The sequence below is a fragment of the Melopsittacus undulatus genome, chromosome 4 (assembly GCF_012275295.1).
Source record: "Melopsittacus undulatus isolate bMelUnd1 chromosome 4, bMelUnd1.mat.Z, whole genome shotgun sequence".
Classification (NCBI taxonomy): domain Eukaryota; kingdom Metazoa; phylum Chordata; class Aves; order Psittaciformes; family Psittaculidae; genus Melopsittacus; species Melopsittacus undulatus.
Genome location: NC_047530.1, coordinates 99,802,065 through 99,817,471, shown reverse-complemented (window position 1 = coordinate 99,817,471; position 15,407 = coordinate 99,802,065). Strand labels below are relative to the sequence as shown.

Below are 15,407 nucleotides of genomic sequence, written 5' to 3'. Positions count from 1 at the left end.
CAAAAATTTGGATTACCTGCTAATTTGCCACAAAATATTCTGGGAAATGTATAATCAAAGGGAGAATGATTCTTCCCATGGTCTCCCACCCAGCTCTCTTGACTTGGAGATCTTCAAATCCCCAAACCTCTAAAATACTGTGCCATATCAAGTCTCCAGTGCAATCCCTGCTATTCCATTTCAGTATCTAAAGCATGACAGCTCATTGGTGAAGAACCAGTAACAAAAAAATGGATGACATTTCTGCAACACTGATCCAAAAGCTGTAGACCTCTCTGCTCCTTGAATGTTATATCATTAAATAATTTATGTAAGCCACAGGCTATGGCCACGCTATCACATTTAACAGCCACCACCAGAAATAACCGCCATTAATTCACTGAATCCCTTCTGAAATCCATTTACACTTTTATTATTTCTGCCTCACAACATCCTGTAGCAATGAGTTACACAATTTAATTACTTGCGGAATGAAAAAGCACTTCCCTTTATACTTATTTAGAGCAAGGTCTTGAACTTGGATCTTCCACACATAAGATTAGTATCAGTCTCTCCCTGGAGAGATTCTCAGTCTCTCCTGTTGGAGCTCTTTTGTGGCACATGAATAATTCACCAGTTATGAGAGAGAGCAGAAAAGAGAGGTGGCTGGGGCTCTTATCTGAAACATGGAAAATTAGAACAAAAAGCAGCTTGATTTTACTCTCCTTGCATTTTACATGGAAATACACCTTTGTTCTAAAAACATTCCCTCAAAAAGTTAGGAATTTGATAAATTGCATTTTCTTCTTGCTTCCCTGTCTCCAACCAGAAAAAAAAACATGCATTCAAAAATTCCCAGGCCTACTTATTAGCAAGGACATCCCAATAATCCAGTTATTGATGAGATCAGAACAGATGTACAAACATATGACCTTTCTAGGCCTATATAACAAACACATTTCTCACACAAATACATCTGCATCATCCATCATTGGTGACCAGCCCAGTCTTCCTACAGCCATATGTTTGGAGGTTGACAACTTCAGCAAGGCAGCCCCCCCTTCAAGCTACAAAAGATCTGTGCATGAGGCACAGAGCTAGGATGTGTAGCATTTGTTGAACAGTGAGCTACATGTAAATGTGAACCTCCGTGCCTCTACCACGCAACATGTCACCAAATTGAGATTCTGTGGCAGAACGTAGTCAAAGCCAAGCCTTACCTCTGTCTTCAGAGAATCACAGATATGAATGAAGCAGTATAAAGACAGGTAAGTTTTTTTAATTAACAGCCTAGCTAAACCACCATTACTATTTGCAATTCTGTTTTTTATTAATTCTCTGCGATTCAGCAAGAATTCCACCAAGGAAAGGATGAGCAGATGCAAAGGGGAGCACATTAATAAATCATAGGTGTCACTAAAATTTGTAAACTAACATCTTCTGGGAAGTCTTGGCAATTAGTCTCAGAGCTTTTTTGGCAAACAAAAATTAATAAATCCAAAAGGTCCCTTGTCTGATGATATCCCAACCCCCACAGAAAGGTCGTTGATGGAGCAATTAAGAGACACAACAAATGGACCATCCAGAAGGCTGGTTCACAAAAGACAAATGAGCTCCATGAAACAAGATGACTAAGGCATCTTAATAAGCAAAGGTGGAACTTTGATCTACATTCAAGGTACATACAAAAGATTTTAGTTTCATATTTGCTGGGCTACTAGTTTTCACCTGATTTTGCATTGCCCCCGCCCTTGGTCCCCATCATCTCTGAAGCAATATTAGCATGATTTCTTGTTAAAGCAAGGAACCATAAGAAAGTAGAAAGCCTTTAGAAGGCCACAACTGGAAGACTAATGAATTCCCTCAAATGAGAAAGGTAGTTTTAATCAGATCATACTTAGTTACTTCATTTATACAGTGGGATAAGGTGATCAATTGTTATCAACATCTGATAACCAGCAACTTCAAACATTCTTGTCACAGATACCCCCCCTAAACAAGCAAACACAAGGAAGATAAGCTATCCTCTTATCACTCTTAATAGTTAGGAAAACAGCACAGAAAAGCCATCATATGTGTAGCCTTTTGTGAACATTTAGCATCCTTGCAGTGTAACAACACAATGCCCTTTACCCATTAATTCTCTCCTTGTTGATACTCAACGATTGTTTTCACCTGTAAAGCTTTCTTTATTGCTCCTGTGTATTAACTATGACCCACTTTCTGATGCCTGCTGCTACACCTGCGCAACTGAACAAATACAGATATCAGGAGTCTCTGCCAAACCTGGTCTGTCAGCCTGAGCAAGAGAACACCACCTGTTTCTCCAAAATAAGCAGGAATTTAGGTATGAGAGCAGAGGAGAAATAACTACTTTGCTCAAGAATGCTGCATTTTCTATTCTTCACAGCTAGTGACCATCTCTCTGTTTGGATCAAGGAACTACTCTTTATTAAATGGCCATGATCTTCATTTGGCAGCAGCTATCTCAGGAGTGAGCCAACATGCAGCTACTGTGCATCTCCCAAATAGTTCAAGTGTGGCTCCTATCCCAAGATGGCTTGGGATAGGCCTGACAGCCAGGCTGCACTGAGCCAGGGTAAAATAAATAACCCACTGTGGAGAAAAAACAAATTTGCAAAAATACTAAAGGTTAAGAATTGCATTGTTTTGAGATGCTGCTGAAGGCCCACGCTGAGCGCCCACTCTAATTGAAGGTCAGGGTGCTGGAAGCCCTAAGGAGCAACTCTCATCTCACACTGCAATTGTCTGCAGCAGTTCCCCATCCCCTTAGCTCTTCAGCAAACATAGTCTGAACCTAGCAGTTCTCAACCACAAAGATTTTGACAGGTGCCTCCCACAGCCTGAAAAATCTAACCCTCATTGAGGTAGACTACTTATACAATCTAACAAACAACAACAGTGGAGATGCTAAACTGTTGGGCACCCTGCTTTTCAAATCCAAGAGAGGTCAGGATTGTGCTTGCACACTCAGCTGGCTCCATCCCTCCATGCTCCTATTGCTGACTGCAGATACAAGGAACCCTTCTGCTTATCAGCACAGAATTTCTGCACTTTGCAGCATTGCTTAAAAACGCCAAACAAAATGTAATAATGGGAAGAATTACATCTTTGAAAACCAGCTCCATTAATTTTCTGCCTGAATACAGTCCTCCAGAAAATAACACGTATCTAAGATACATGTTGTCAGCATAAAAGTGAAAAACAATAAATATAATCAACTTTGACAATACTGCAGGAAATTGTCAGCTGGTCATGGTGACTGTCTGGAGACTGCATTTCAATACAGCAAATTCCAGACAAACTACCATGCCCCACTGCAAAACATGTGGAGCCTGACCAGTACTGGGCAAAAAGCTGTGGCACAAACCAGAAGTTGTCATTCTAAGCATCACAGGTTAAATAATGCATTGCCACTGGGATAGAAACACTCTTTTAAGGAAGCTCTGGCTCTGTCATGACCTGTTTCAGGCTTAGCTTGTTTTATGGATGATATGGAAAGTTGAGTTGGGCTTGTCAAATATACTGATCCCTGCCTTCTTATTCATCCACCTTAGAGTCTGCTACATTTGGAACAAGGATACTAAGCCTCTGTTCTCAAATGGGAGACTTGGCATTTCACACCACATTCACCATTGCACACCTACAGAGCAGCCCTTTCTAAAGCCACCACCATATGCAACACACCATTACTCCTCATATCTCCAAGCTAGAAGCTGCAGCTGTTTTGTTTTGCAGCTGTCCCTGTTGAAAAGCTAAGAGTTTTGTTGGTTTGGGGTTTTTTTATAAGTCAACACAGAGTCTAAGACAACAGACCAACCTCTTCAGGCACAAAAGATGCTTGGGAATTTTCAACTAATGCCATGGAAACATAATTTCTTGGTTAACAAACAAGAAAACAAGAATATATGTAAAAATTCCTTCATCAGTATTTTAGCCTCTTAAGCAGAAAGAGAGTCATGGTTTTGAGTATGGGTTAATGCATGGGCCAGCATTGTGTACCATCAGATAATTTCACTGGGACCACAGCCAGACAAGGCAAACTCCAGGGGACCCATCAAAGGTGGGTAAAATGGCAGCAGGGACTCAGAGCTGACACATACAAGTGCTTACACTTTGGAAGTAAATCTAAACTACTCCCCACTGCCTAATTAGCTGATGTGTTGCAGTCATGGCTATCACATCGATCATAAATATTGCCCTGCTAACTTGTGCTTCTCCTGCCTGCTGTACGGCCCTGTTGCCTCTTTGTCTTCATCTGAGGTTGAAAGCTCCCTTGGGATGGAGGTTATCTTTTCAGCTACTGCACTCCAAATAAATAAAATCAATATAACAAATGTAATAAATATATATGTTCCTGAATACTAAAAATTGCAACAGTGGAAAAACTTTTGTTCCAGATACCTTTGCAGAAATAACTGCTCAACCCACACTAAAACAGTTGAAAACATTTTAAATATTACAATAGCAACTTCAAATAATTACCCAGAATATCACATTCACATAAACCTATCTCAATACTGTACAGCTTTAACAGGAGACAGCATTAGCAACAAGTGAGAAAACATTCAGAAGGCTCTTCCTTCGCTCATAAAACCTGTGAAATCTAAAAGGCCCACATAATAAGAAAAAGAGCTCAATAGATTCCTCCCATTTAGTCCCACTCATAGCACAAGAAGGAAAAAACAGGACAGCAACAAGACTAACTAATGAAAAGACTTGCTGCCTACCATACAACCTACAGAACTCCCCATATAATACCTCTGAACATAGCAAACACCTCAAATCAAAACTCATTTATCACGCTCACAATTTCTATGGTCAGATCTGGAAGCATTATGAACATGCACATTTGAATAAATAAGCCACTGAATACATCTTCCCTTCTCACATTATTCTAATAAAATTTGCATGAGATTTTCAACAGAAAAATAGGGGGAAAAAACCCAGCACCCAGCCCTTTAACTCTTGGTTGTGAACAGTGCCTTTTAGATGCCATATTTTGCATATCTAACCATCATATTCTCCTCTATTCAGCAGATGCCTTCTTGGACAATTCCTGTAAACAGCCTGGCTCCCACTATTTACAGAGTGAGTTTGTATTCAATGACAGATCACTCCTGTGTGCTTACATGCATCATAGGCAATGAGGTTGCAGGGACACTCGTTTACAGAGGGTTTGGGAATTACAGATGCTCCAACAGTACTTCAAATTAAAACCATGTAAATTTACAGATTAAGAGGGAGAACTGTTTTGTTTTTGTTGATTGAAAAATAATATTAGTGGGGAGAAAAAAAAACCTGCAGGAAGCATAAGTCTAACCTTTAATCCACTTTTACATAAATCAGGCAGGATATCGCTGGATTTTTAACTATCCAGTTGGATATTTTGCTAGGCAATCAGAACTTATAAAGATTTTGCATGCCCAAAAAGCTTAAAAAAATTTTGCAGTTATATTTGCTGATCTACAAAAAGACTTCTGTCCATGAATTCTGATGTTTCACTCCACCACAAGTACAACCACAGTCAAGCAGCTTCCTTTCACAGGAGGAAAATGATCACCTCCACTCAATTCAGAGAGAAAAACAAAGATCCAAACCACAACTGACAGGTATCTCTTGTAAGCAAGAAGAGATGTGGCATTCACAAGGGGGAGGGGGGTGTCTTTTCCTTGAATCTGGCTGCTTCAGTAGCAATGGAGGCCTTTTCTGTGATTTCTTGGGCTCCAGAAGCATGGATTATTTACTAGAGCAATGTCTGTGTTCCTGCATTTAAATGCTGACCAATATTTCCTCTGTCTAAACTCGTATCAGCCTGATACATTAGTTTCCAATGTAAATTTTAATTCTCCTCTCTCCTCTTGCTCTCACTCCTTTTTTTAATTACATTCAGGATGTTTTCTTATTGATTTACTTGTCTTCGTATTTAGATGCAGAGATTAGAAATTTCTCTTAGATGGCAATTCAGTTTTCCATTAATAGAAGCCTCTCATGCTATAACCCAGGGGGGACTGAGAAAAAGCTTTTGATGCATGAAGCAGGCAGAGGCAAGATGATATTTGGAGATTTTATTGCACCCTGCTCTATCTTAGCATCCTTTGAAGCACGGCCATGTGATTCGCTGCTTTCTGCCACAAAAGACTCTCCTTTCCTGTGGAAGCAACTGTGTTTGCCAAGCGTTCGAATAGACGTCACGCAGCACCACTGCTCAGATGGGCAGCACTTCTAGTTAGCAGAAAGCATGTGTTGTATTCCCAGAAAAGAGGGGTGAGGGGGAAACAAACTGAAGCAAAAGCAAACCATACAACCCCTGGAAATGTCCAGACCTCCTTCTGATAAGTACTTCATACTTGATTCAGTTTCTGACCCATCAGTTCTGAAGGCTCAAAGATGATTTGGAAGGAGTTACAAAAAGTAACTAAGGAAAGCAAGCCTTTTGACAGAAGGCTTAAATTCATATTGCAAAGACAGATCCTCCTTCTGAAATGTTCAGTGTTTCCAAAATTTAAACAAAAATATTAAAAAGTACCAGTTCAAATAATGTAAAGATTCAGAGGCCTTACTGTGCAAATAGAACAGAAAATCCAGAGAAAAGGAGTCTTCACTTAGTATCTATTTGCATTTCTACAATGTCCTTTGCAAAGAAATTCATAGTTACTCTCTGTCCTGGGTTCAGCAGTAGCAGTCATTTTTTCTCCTTGGTAGCTGGTGCAGTGCTGTGTTTTGACTCTCGGGCTGGGAATGGTGCTGATAGTAACTATGTTTGTAGTTACTGCTCAAATGTTTACTCTGGCCAAGGGCTTTCTGAGCCTCATGCTCTACCAGGGAGGAGGGGAGGGGGAGGAAGCAGAGACAGGACACCTGACCCAAACTAGCCAAAGTGGTATTCCATAGCACATCATGTCATGCCCAGGATGTAATCGAGAGTTACCTGGAAGGGCTAGTGCTCTGGGGGTTTGTAGGTATCGGTTGGTGCTCGGTTGGGCAGGGTGGGGTGAGTTATCAATTGGCGGGTGGTGAGGTGTCGTATTCTCTTCACTTGTTATTTCCTTTATCATTATTAGTAGTAGTAGTAGCAGCAGTAGTGATTTGTGTTATACCTTAGTTATTAAACTGTTCTTATCTCAACCCGTGGGAGCTACATTCTTTGGATTCTCCTCCCCAACTCTCCGGGAGTTGGGGGAACAAGGGAGGGGAGCGACTGCACAAGCTGTGTGGCTGGGTTTAAACCACGACACTCTCTAAGACTCTATGCTCCATCATGAATTGCAACATGGCTTGATCCTGAATTTTCCATGTGGGAAACAAAGGTTTAATGCCCAGCAGCACTTCCTATGAGCTCTTACCCTGAGCTTTCCTCATAGACTTTGGAAAAGAACTCAGGAGGTTCTGACTTCTCAACATCTCTGAGTCTCTAGGCCCCACACTGGCCCCTATTTCACTGCAGAAAAGATACAGAAATGGCCCAGAACACACTGAAACACTCTCACAAATCAATATGTTTCCCCAGCTGACCAGTACTGGATGCCTTCTGTTGTACTGACACTGAACTATATAACCATCCTTATGGGAAGACTCCAAAAGAGATGCTGCTACTACCTTTCTGCAGAGCTCAGGTGACACAGTGAGTTTAGTATTAGGACAGGATATGCCTGCTTGTTGCATTACTTATGCAGAGTAGATTGCTTGGCAATTATGTATAAAGTACAATCACAGTGCTATTTGTACTTGTTAGGTAAAAAGGCAAAAGTTTTTTAAGGCTTTAATACCTTGCTAAGTACCATGGTAAGTGGAAATGACTGTGTTCTCTCTTATTAGCTGCCTAGTTATTTATACTTTTGCAGATTACCATAGTACAGCTCAATTAGGCTTTGGAAGTACTGTTCAAATTGAGAAGTTTCAAGAGCTCTACTTAACATTAAACACATTAATAGGAATAAGCTTGCATCACATGCCCAAATTTTGCGCCAAGCAGGGGCTTTTAAATTAGCTGGGGAGAAAGAAGTACAGGAGAACATCTACCAAGGAGCTGCTCACAGCTGGAGCAGTAGCTACAGTGCATTGATAGTTCCACCAACTACACTTTCAGCAGGTTTGTGCAATAGCTGTAATACACCAGCTAAATCTGACATAAGGCACTTGGTCTCCCACAAACCATGGCTGCCTTGTTGGATTTTTTAATTGCCCCTAAGGTAAAAAACACCTAATAACACTTTGATTAAAGGCATAGCATTTCCACACCACAAACAGGATGTTAGGAGGAAGAGCAATCCCCAACAGGCAGAAATTACTGGTGATTTCAGAAATCAAGGAGCAGGAAATGACCTGTTAATAGGGGTGATTCTGGGGAGCAGGGAGGATTTTTATTTATGTCTTTATTTTAAATGCACACACGTCCTTACAAACACACACTCTGTCCTTTAGCATGCTCCTGCAGGCCAGGATGCTCCATCTCTCACACCAGATTTTCAGCATGGCAAGTACACGACGCTATCTGAGTCTGTCCATAGTAAGGACACCAGTACCTGACTGTGACATCTCTAGTCTTTTAGTGGCTATTGTCCTTACAGCCCAAGGCAACACAGATTCAATGCCAAGAAATCCATCTCAGCTCACTGGGCTGAAGAATGTGGCTAAGATAGGCTAAGATTATATCATATGCTGTGTTGCATATCAACTCGGGTCTTGCTCTAGCAAGCATGTACCATCTATAGAGGCTGTTCTCACTGTCTCCTAGAGACACTGAGGAATTAAAAGAGTTGTCTAAGGGCACTCAAAGGTGAGAACCAAAGCTTCTTAAAGTGCCAGGGAAGTGCCAGGGAAGTGCCCTTACATCAAGAAACCCTCTTTTTTGCAGTCTTCACTTCATCAAAACAATGTGTTCTTAATCAAGTGTCCCTTTTCCCAAAAGCAAGTCCTGTTATGATGTTGTGGTTTCTTCAATCCACTTACCTCCACAGTGAACTCTCTGTAACACTTCCCAAGTTGAAGTCGAAGAGCTTTGTCAGAATGAGAATCACCTAGGGAAGGGAAAGGGAGGGAGGAAGAGAAAGGGAAAAGAAAGAGAAAAAAGAAAGATTTCCTTTAGACTGTATAAGAAAACACAAGGCATCTGTCTCAAAGGAGAGCTTAGCATTTATCCATTAAAGTTGCAGTATTATAGGATCAAGTAAGTTTAAAAAATAAGAAAATAATTATCTTAATGCATCATGCAACCAGTAACATTTATTTTAATCTCAAAAATGTTTTGCATTTGAAATAAAACATGCCAACAGGAATTAATCAAACACTGTGAGCTGCCCTCTCTACAACTATGGTTATCCAAGGTCAAGGATGTTATCAGATGTGCCCTTTTAACTCAACAGCCCCATCAGAAATTGCAGCCTTTTCTCCTGTTCTACCACAAATTGGTGATTCTCCATAGAAAGAACTGGCAAACTTGTTTATGAAGATCCCCATCCAGCAAAAGAGTCCATTTTGCCCAGAATGATCTTTGTTGTTCTCTGCCTGCTGTCACTGTCTCCAACATCATGGGATTTTCCACATGCTATCACCCTTATGCAGTGGCAAAATAGAGGGATAGAGAGGATGATATTCAGCATAGATACTGAGCAAGGCAAAGCTTCAACTATATCTTTAGTGTTCAAGGTAAGTTAGAGCCTTCAGGGCCCACTGACTAACTTTCTAACAATCTATAAACACTCTCGAGTCATAAACTTGCAAAGCTGAAGTAGGAGGAGAGGAAATTTAAGCAGCACATGTGGGACCACAGGGGAATATAACATCTTTCTAATATCCTTGGTACTCTGACCTCAGATTTCACAGGTAAATGTAATTCTAGGTACTACCTACATTGCCCAATGCACTTCTGTCCCAGAAGGGCTGCTGTGCATTCAGATAACCTGTGAGCCTGTGTAAGCTCCCAGGCTCAGACAGGATGGCAGAAAGAACCTTTGATTCTACAGTGGAAGTTAAGAGCATTTGAGCATCTGCTCCTTGCTTTTAAGGATAACGAATATTACACAGTTCATTCCCTCAGATTCTACAGGATCAGCCTCAGAGAGAGAGCTTTGGGGCATCTCTTCATTTTAGTTTTGCATCATTTTAACATTTCACCTTAGTTTCCTCCTTGAAGGATTCAAGAACAGGCTAGTTTCTCTTGCATTTGCTTGGGAAGTAAAAGCATCTAGGGACAATTTTAGTAAACACTTGGAGGGGTGGGGTTTGTTTTGTTAACAGATACTTCACAGTATGGCTAAAAGATTGGTCCAAATGAGAGAAGTGACCCAAAGAGTTGAGTTCATTAATGTTTTCCTATGCAAGAAGGATCTTTTCTACTACAGAAGCCACATTTCCTTCCCTCCTCCTCCCCCCACAGCAGTGGGACCTGCCACACCTTTCATCTGGGTTTCCAGCTGAAAGAGTGCTGGGTGAGGAGTTTAAATCTTTGCAGAAAAATGCCAAAGGATTAATCAATATCACAATGGCTGCAGTAGTCAGTTACTGTCAGCATAATACCAGGAAAAGACCTGTTCAAAATGTAAGGGACCTTGTTACGTGACTATGCAGTCAGTGCCAATTTAATGGCTTTAGAATAGATGCTCTGAGCATTCCTCTCTCTGCTGGATTCACTTTCCCTGTCTCCATCGCTGGTTGCATTTTGTCCCTTTATTTCCACATGCAGAGACCTTTAGGAGGAAGATAAAAGCCAAGCTGCTTCCAGCAGGGTGTGAAATGAAACCTGCCAGGCAGATGTGAGCCAGCATATGCAAGCCCATGTCAGCCTAAACTGATGCTGTGCAGTGAGGAAATAAGAACATCCTTTTTATCACAACTAAAACCCTGCGCACCCCTTCCTATACAAAGGGGAAAGAGCCAGCTGCAAGTTGCAACAACCCAGGTTCGTATGCTCCCTCCCTTTACATCAAATGGGATGTGTCTCAGCTGGGGCAGTGCTTGCTCCCAGCTAAAACCTGATGCCAGCAACATTTTTAGGATGTTCCGCATATTTCCACAGGGGCTCAGACAGGACCCCTCTCCAGAGCCTCTTGCTTGCACCACAGCACAAGCCCTGCCCAGCCATAAATAACACCCTTCCTATTGCTCATGACTGTGGTGAGGTTTCACAAAGTTAGCTTTCCAGTTTCAGAGCATAAACACACTGAAGACAGCAGGATGGTTTCTGCTGAGTTCAGTGGATCCTGGATCCAGCCCTATATGTATTAAATAAAATCTCTTTGTCCTGGTCAAATTTCAACAGAGTAATTCCAGCTGAAGTTGCAATTACAACTAAAGGCAGCATCCATACTCTCACAGCTCTTTGTGTGCCTATTCCCAGATCTCCTATGCCCTATATCTTTGAAGATGTCACTTCTCTAGCACAAACCCTGCAAACCACAGGATAACAGCAGCTTTACAGGAGTTGGCTGAATCCTACTCAACGCATGGGTATAAAACCAAAGTAAAAGCACTCTGTTTAGTGTGGCTTTTCTGGATTTTTGCCCAGAACAGCTAACAAAAATTCAACTCTGCCTGTTGTTAATGCAGGGAAAACAAAAGCCCAAGCATCCCTTTGCAGTTAAATCTCACCCTATGAAATGGCAGGAGTTGCTGTAGGCAGTGTTAATACACATTACAGTCACCTACAGCAACCAAAGAGGCCCAGGCCAGGCAACATTCCTGCACCATAACCCCATGTATCCTCCACATTGCCCCCACTTGTTTTTGAGACAAGACACCTCAGATTCAATAAAAGCAACTCCTGCCTTAGTTTGAGAGTTTCAAACCCAGAAAGGACTGAAGAGGCTGGGAAAACACATTCCCCCACAGCACACTTCATCATGAGACCACAAAGCAAATATAACTACTATGGATGTATCACATGTGGTTAAGACACAAAGCCTTAGAGGCACAGCTGGTTCCCCAGTTGTTTTCATGGAATGTTTTTGACATGGCATAACAGAGGAATCTTTAAAGTGCTTCAAGAGGCTATCCTGAGGCCTCCACATCACTTTGCCCAAACCCTGGTAAAGAGAAAGTAGAAGCAGGGATATCGGGGGCAGATGTGGGCAAGTACCAGAATTGCTAAGACATTGTTATTTGAATGCTTTAGTTGAAAAAGAATGAAACAAAATATAAGGAAAATAGGACATATTTTCCAAATTGAATTCTTACAAGAAAGAAAAAGAATACCTGCACACCTCATTGGTTCAAGCCGAGACATTTGTTTCCGATTTCTACTTTGCATTTGAAGAAGCTTAGCGTGTTTTCGTCAATGCTAACAAATAACCATAGCTTTTCTGTGCCAGGATAATTTTGCATGAAAATCTTGATGGTTTTCATTTTAAAAGCTGAATTCAATTAAAAATTGGAGATTTCACATTTAATGCACTATTTCAAAACAAAAGAAAATTTATTCTTTCCCTGAACTGAGGGAAAAATGCCCATTCTTCAACTTAAATGAAGATGAAAGCATTTTACTCTGGGAAAAATAAATAAAACTAAAAAAGTTCCAAGTGATATTGATTCAGAAACAGCAAAAAACTTACACTTTGGCATTCTTTAATCAAAGTAAATAAACCACTCTTATAGTGCCAAATTAAACTGTTTCTGTTTATCATACCAATCTCCCCCAAATTAATTTCAAGTCAGCTCAGTGCTGAACTGTATTTTTTCTCCAAGGTCATACTGTTTACTTCAGGGAATACAGCTCAGATATGAAATTCTCCCATATCCTGTGGGCCAGGCTCTGCTTCCCAGGACACCCCTGCACAGGTATCCCTGGGGGCACCAAGCAGCTTAGCTGGTTGAGAATGAAGAAAGGGAAAACCAGCCTGCAGCATGGAGAGAGGAAATAGGCCAGGCTGAATTACAGCTCCCTTAAGGCAATACAACCCCTCTGGAAAATGCAATTTCAAGCTGAGCTTACACAAAACTAAATGACCTGAATAATTCAATAAACTGTTTGGGTTTTCTAGACAGAAGGGGGAATGGAGAAAGGATAATCAGAAAAATATATTTTCTTCGGAAACAAGTGATATTCCAGCCCTAAAAGAATTTCCTTATGCACTTTATTTTACACACATGCTGCTCCACAGCCCATATGTTTTCGCTCTGCAGAAACAAAACTGCTGAATACCCTGCTACAAGGTTTGCATGACAAAAATGCCAAACCCTGTCAATAATTTATCTTCAATGGCTTATACTAGGTTGAGAGTCTCTAGCACTGAAAAATACCTTCATCATGCTGTATAGTACACTGAACCACTAAAATCAGATTTACTATGATGGACTTGTTCTCTAAAATAAGGTATGCAAGTCTCCAAGACAGCCCAATCCAGCAGCCTTGAGTCTTGACACAACCTGACTGGCATGAAAGCAGAAAAAAGTGTAACCAGGAATGGTAGCTCAGGTGTCTTTCCATCTCGAAAACACATCCCTGAAGGGATCCCTATTGTTCAGACACTTATTAGGAATCTCCAAACCCATAAATTACAGAAGTGCTCAAAAGCTCTTCAGTGTATTTGGTGGCATAACTATATTTTATTTCTACAAAATTTTACTATAAAGGAAAACTACTTTAGTTCATTAAACCCTCCTCCAGATCCTGTGAATTTTAAACTGTCAAAGTACTTTACATATACCCCACAGTGGAATATATAACTGTTTCCCACAGATTAGAGTGTAAAGGCATTGTACTTCCTTCAACAGGTTAACAATGAACTTCAGAACAACCAAAGAATGCTACATCAAAGGCAGACAATGCACCTATATCAGGCAATGCTCATATTAGAGACAGGAGGACACCTAAAAGGCCAGCATTGATCCACTTATTGAGATTCATCTCCTCTCTAAATGATCCTGCTATATCAGCACAGAGATTAACACGACTCATCAGTAGCCATGTACACATGTTTACCAAGGCTAATTAATGATGAGCAAAGGGATGAGCACTAGGCAGAGCACACACAGCACAACAGGGAGATTGCTGACAGATGTACCTGTGAAAAATGTGAGCTCTTTGCTCACTTCCTATGTCATGCTGGGGTCTCCATTTCCTGCCTACAAGAGCTATTCCCATGATGTTTGCAACCTTTTCTCCCCAAACACATCAGCCACAGGACGCTTGGCTGCAATTTTCATCTGCCTTTTCCCAGTCCATACAACAGCAACAGTACCCAACAAGTAAATTTCAAATGTGAACAACCACAGGCTACTGGGAACCAGTATCAGTAAACTGCTGAAAGTAAATTGGCTTAAAATGTTCTGGGACCTAAAAGCCAGCAGCACTGCTCTATGGAGGTCCTTAGCTGTTTCTTTCTTTTGGGGTTGGTTTGTTTCAATTTGGGGTTTTTTGGTGGTGGTGCAGAACCAAGCACCCACCAAGACACTCACTCTCTCCCCGTCCCAGGGGGATGGGATGGAGGAGAGAACCAGAAGAGCAAAAGTGAGAAAGGCTTGTAATTCCAGACAGAGACAGTTTAATAAGTGAAGACACAAAGAAACAGACAAAGACAGTTCCCGACTGCCTCTCACAGCAGAACAATGCAAAGCCAGCCTCTGAACAATGACCATTTTAGGAAGACTATTCCACAGCTGTTATATACTGATAGTGCTGTCTGGGACAGAATACCTCTCCAGGTCTGCTGTCCCAGCTATGCCCCTTCCCAAATTTCTTGACTGCCCCATGCTACTATTAGGGCAGGCAGAGTGAGAAACAGAAACCCTGACACTGTGAAGCACTGTTCAGCTATACCTAACATATCAGCCCATTACCAGCACTGGTTTAGCCAAAAATACAAAACACAGCATTACATTCTGAAGAAAATTGACTCCATGGCAGCAGAAATATTTTCCTAGTCCCACCAAAATCTCTTCATACAAATGAATCTTCAAAAACACGCATGTGTGCAATCATACTACACATCACCATCCTGATTTACCCTGGAGGTCTAAGTGCAGTTGCCAATACCCAAGAGTGCCATCTCCAGCTGTGAGAACCATATAGCATTACTACAAAATCTGCAGTTGAGGAACTTAAATTCCACAGGTGTTTATAGATTCTGCAAGCATGACCCCTGTGAAACAAGACCAGTAATGTCATCTTTGTTTTACTGATAAGGAACCAGAGGCAGAGAGAGATTGTTTCTTTGCATGGAAAAAAGAATCCAAATCAACTTCTAAGAGTTTGGTTCAATTCACTTTGCAAATACATCAGAAAAGTCAAAGACCACTTTATCATGAAAAAGAGTCTTCATCCAGGAACTTAACGTAACTGAAATAATCCACTTCAACACGTTTAGTTAATTTAAGCTAAGAGGCATCACCAGGAAGAGAAAGCACCAATTCAAGTTCACCCACAGTGAGACAGAACAATTAGTAAAAAAAGGAACACTTACACCTTAAAC

At 41.1% G+C, this 15,407-nt stretch overlaps 1 protein-coding gene across 1 annotated transcript in view; it reads right to left on the bottom strand.

Annotated features, from left to right (window-relative positions):
- The window catches only part of SORCS3 (sortilin related VPS10 domain containing receptor 3), a 298,778-nt gene that overhangs the window by 199,355 nt on the left and 84,016 nt on the right, over positions 1–15,407 (bottom strand). Inside the window, exon 2 of the mRNA XM_034062014.1 lies at positions 8,953–9,020. Within this exon, the coding sequence (XP_033917905.1) occupies positions 8,953–9,020 (68 nt within the window). The remainder of the gene's footprint in view (positions 1–8,952; positions 9,021–15,407) is intronic.